Raw genomic sequence first — 3,153 nt, 5'->3', positions numbered from 1 at the left:
ATAGAGCCTTTCCCTGTAGGCCTTCTCTGTGGTTTCCCCTCTCGGTTGTAGGTGTATATTCAGAGTTAACTCATAATACGAGCACGCATATGTCAACTTGAACTTGGTTCTTCTATTAGACTCTGCCCTGGCGCCTTGTGCGCACTCATCCTCCTCATCAGTTTTCTCACATCCCCTGCCTCGTCCCATCGTCCTGTTTGTGCATAAAGATTGGCCAGCAGCACATAATTCCCTGAATTCCAAGGTTCCAGGCTAATAAGCTCTTTGAGAACTACCTCGGCAATGCCAAGCCCAGCATGGGAACGGCATGCGCTTAGAAGCGATCCCCATATTGCAGCGTTAGGCCTCATTGGCATCTGTTGAATCAGTGCATGCGCCTTGTCGAGAAGACCGGACCTTCCAAGTAAATCTACCATACACCCATAGTGTTCGATTTCCGCCTCAATCCCATGCTGTGACTGCATACTCTGGAAGATCCCCTGCCCAACATCTACCGCCCCAGCATGGGCACAGCAACTAAGCACACCCAGGAAAGTCACTGCATTGGGAGCCTCTCCAGACCTCACCATCTCCTGGAACAGCTCGATTCCCTTAACCCCTTGCCCATTCAACGAAAACCCTGAGATCATCGTGTTCCAGCTCACCACGCTCCGCTGTCGCATCCCTTGGAACACCTCTGTGGCGCTGCTAAGGTCACCACACTTGCAATGCACATCAACCACCGCATTTGCAACATGCAGTGACCTATCTATAATACCGGTTTTACGTGCGTACTCGTGTGCCCACCTCCCGGCACCAGCGTTCCCCATCCTCCCGCAAGCAGGCAGCGCCGCAGCAAGTGTCCCATCATCTGGCGCCACCTCGCCCTCCCGCACCATGTCTTCGAAATACCACACTGCCATGTCGTCCCTCCCGCACCACGCGCACCCCGCGATCATAGCGTTCCAGGACACCACGCTTCTCCTGGAGCGCTTGAACCGCTGCATTTCGTCGAACAGGTGGCGTGCGGTGAAGAGCTCCTTGGCTTTCAGGTAGGCGGTGATGAGCGTGTTGTAGGCGACGGCGCACTTGTTCTGCTGAGGCATTTCGTCGAACAGGGTTTGTGTGTGTGGTAGAGGGTAGGGCTTGAGGAGCGCGAGGGAGATGGCGTGGTGGGAGAGGAAGCCGAGGCGGAGGAGGAGCGCGTGGAGGGAGGAGAGGAGCGGGAAGGAGGAGGTGGAGCCGAGCAGAGGGAGGAAGGAGAGGCGATCGGGGGCGTGAAGGCGGCGGAGGGAGGATAGGAGGCGGAACGCGAGCGGCGGGGAGGAGGCGGAGAGGGATTTGAGGGCGGCGTTGAGGAGTGGGAGGGGCGGCGGCGGGTCGGGAGGGAGGAGGCTTAGGAGAGGGAGCGCGGGAGGCGGCGTGGAGGAGAGGAGGAGGAGCGCGGTGAGGAAGTGGTGGTGCGGGGAGGGCGGGGAGGAGTGCAGGCAGTGGCGGACGGCGAAGGCGAGGAGCTGGAGCGGGCGGCGCCGGGCGCGGGAGGAGTGGTGCAGGAGGTGGAGCAGGCGGCGCTCCGACGTGCGGGGGTGCCAGCCGTCGGGGGTGGTTACGGCGGAGGAGAATGACTGGGAGGCCTCGCCGGCGGCGATGGTGGACGGCATCACAGCGCGAGAGAGTTTGGCTTCGGTTGGATTTGAGAATGCGCGGGGGGTGCATCCGCCTTTGTGGGAGAGAAGGTGAATCAGGCAGGCCCGTTGGCCTACTTTCGTATTGGGCCTGTGCGGCGCACCAGCTTACATGCAGGCCAAGCAGAGATGACACGAACTCTCTCAGAAAAACAAAAACAGATTTATCTCAAAAAAAAAAAAAAAAAACAGAGATGACGCAGTATCAGCCTTTCACGTCGTTCTTGCTTTATGTTGTTGCAGGGCTGTCTTGCGTTGTGATTTATCCACTGCAATGTTGGGCGGGTTTGGTAGCTGGCTGTCCATCGGCTCGCATCGGTCTAGTATTTTTCGTCTGGTTCGGTTGTCTGATCTTAGTTGTGTTCTTGCATAGTACGGGTCTTAAGCATCCATAGGACATACCCATAGGACATGCCCCGAAGGAACACTCAGTTTGACAGTTTCTCCTGGGACAGACCCTCGCGAGACGAAAATCGATAATGTCGTTTGCGCGGGCTCTCCGCCTCGGCATGGCGGGAGAAGCCGAGCACGGCAAAGGTAGGGGTAACCTCCCTCTTCGATTAACCTCTCCATTAGCCACCTCCCAAAATTTTCCTTCCCCCAATTTTCGCACCGGCAGCGGCTACGACGACCTAGATCTGGTAGCGGGCATCTCCCTTCGATCTCCGATGTCGGACCAGGGTCGTCGTTTTCAGCCACGGCGGAGCCTACGCACATCTGAGGCGGCTTTCAGCCGTGTCTGTCGCCCACCATGATGGAGGTAAGGGGAAACTCATCTGCTCAGATTTATGTTGGTAGAAATAGTTGGGTTGTATAAGACCGTTCGTAATGCATAGATTTTGTTTGAGTAGACCGACCAGCTCCAGCTTGTGCATCACGCCGCAACACTCATCGTTTGCATACAAGCCTGGATCATGATGCTGCACAAAAGAGCTGTTAGGCATGCTGCTTTTCCTCGTGTCACTTACAGTCCTATGCTACAACGAGATGAGGAGAGGATTGCCAACCTAAACCACATCTACAATTGCAATGACGTAGAGGTTATCCAGATACTACGAATAAGAAGAGCCCATTTCTATGCATTTGTGAAAACGTTCAGGACTAGAGGACTGCTGACTAATAGCATCCACACCTCTGTCGAAGAACAAGTCACAATGTTTTTTTATGTCGTGGGTCATAACCAGAGGTTCAGTGTCATCCATAGCACATCCAGGTGATCCATGGAGACTATCTCTTGGTATTTTCAACAGGTGTTGTACGCAATTGGGGAGCTCAGAGGTGAAATGATCAAGCCAACATTGAAAGAACATCTCTCGGTTTATGGTTTTGTATGTTTGATGACAATGTATGTGTTACACTAATGTGTGTTGACATAGTGTAGATTATATATGTGGTCGAATTTGTGTGGAGAAACATATGAAAGGAAGCAGGAAAATCCTCCCAGGCCGGATAATCCGGGGCCGGATATTTCCAAGATATCCGGCCCTGA

At 54.5% G+C, this 3,153-nt stretch overlaps 1 protein-coding gene across 1 annotated transcript; it reads right to left on the bottom strand.

Annotated features, from left to right (window-relative positions):
* Positions 1–92: 92 nt before the first annotated feature.
* LOC124703707 (pentatricopeptide repeat-containing protein At1g09190-like) lies at positions 93–1,640 on the bottom strand. The gene has a single exon (XM_047235929.1). It carries the CDS (start codon positions 1,638–1,640, stop codon positions 93–95), a length of 1,548 nt encoding a protein of 515 aa, XP_047091885.1.
* Between the last annotated feature and the right edge of the window lie 1,513 nt (positions 1,641–3,153).

The sequence above is a fragment of the Lolium rigidum genome, chromosome 3 (genome assembly GCF_022539505.1).
Source record: "Lolium rigidum isolate FL_2022 chromosome 3, APGP_CSIRO_Lrig_0.1, whole genome shotgun sequence".
Classification (NCBI taxonomy): Eukaryota; Viridiplantae; Streptophyta; class Magnoliopsida; order Poales; family Poaceae; genus Lolium; species Lolium rigidum.
Note: the sequence above shows the minus strand (reverse complement) of the source record. Positions and strands in the feature narration are given on the sequence as shown.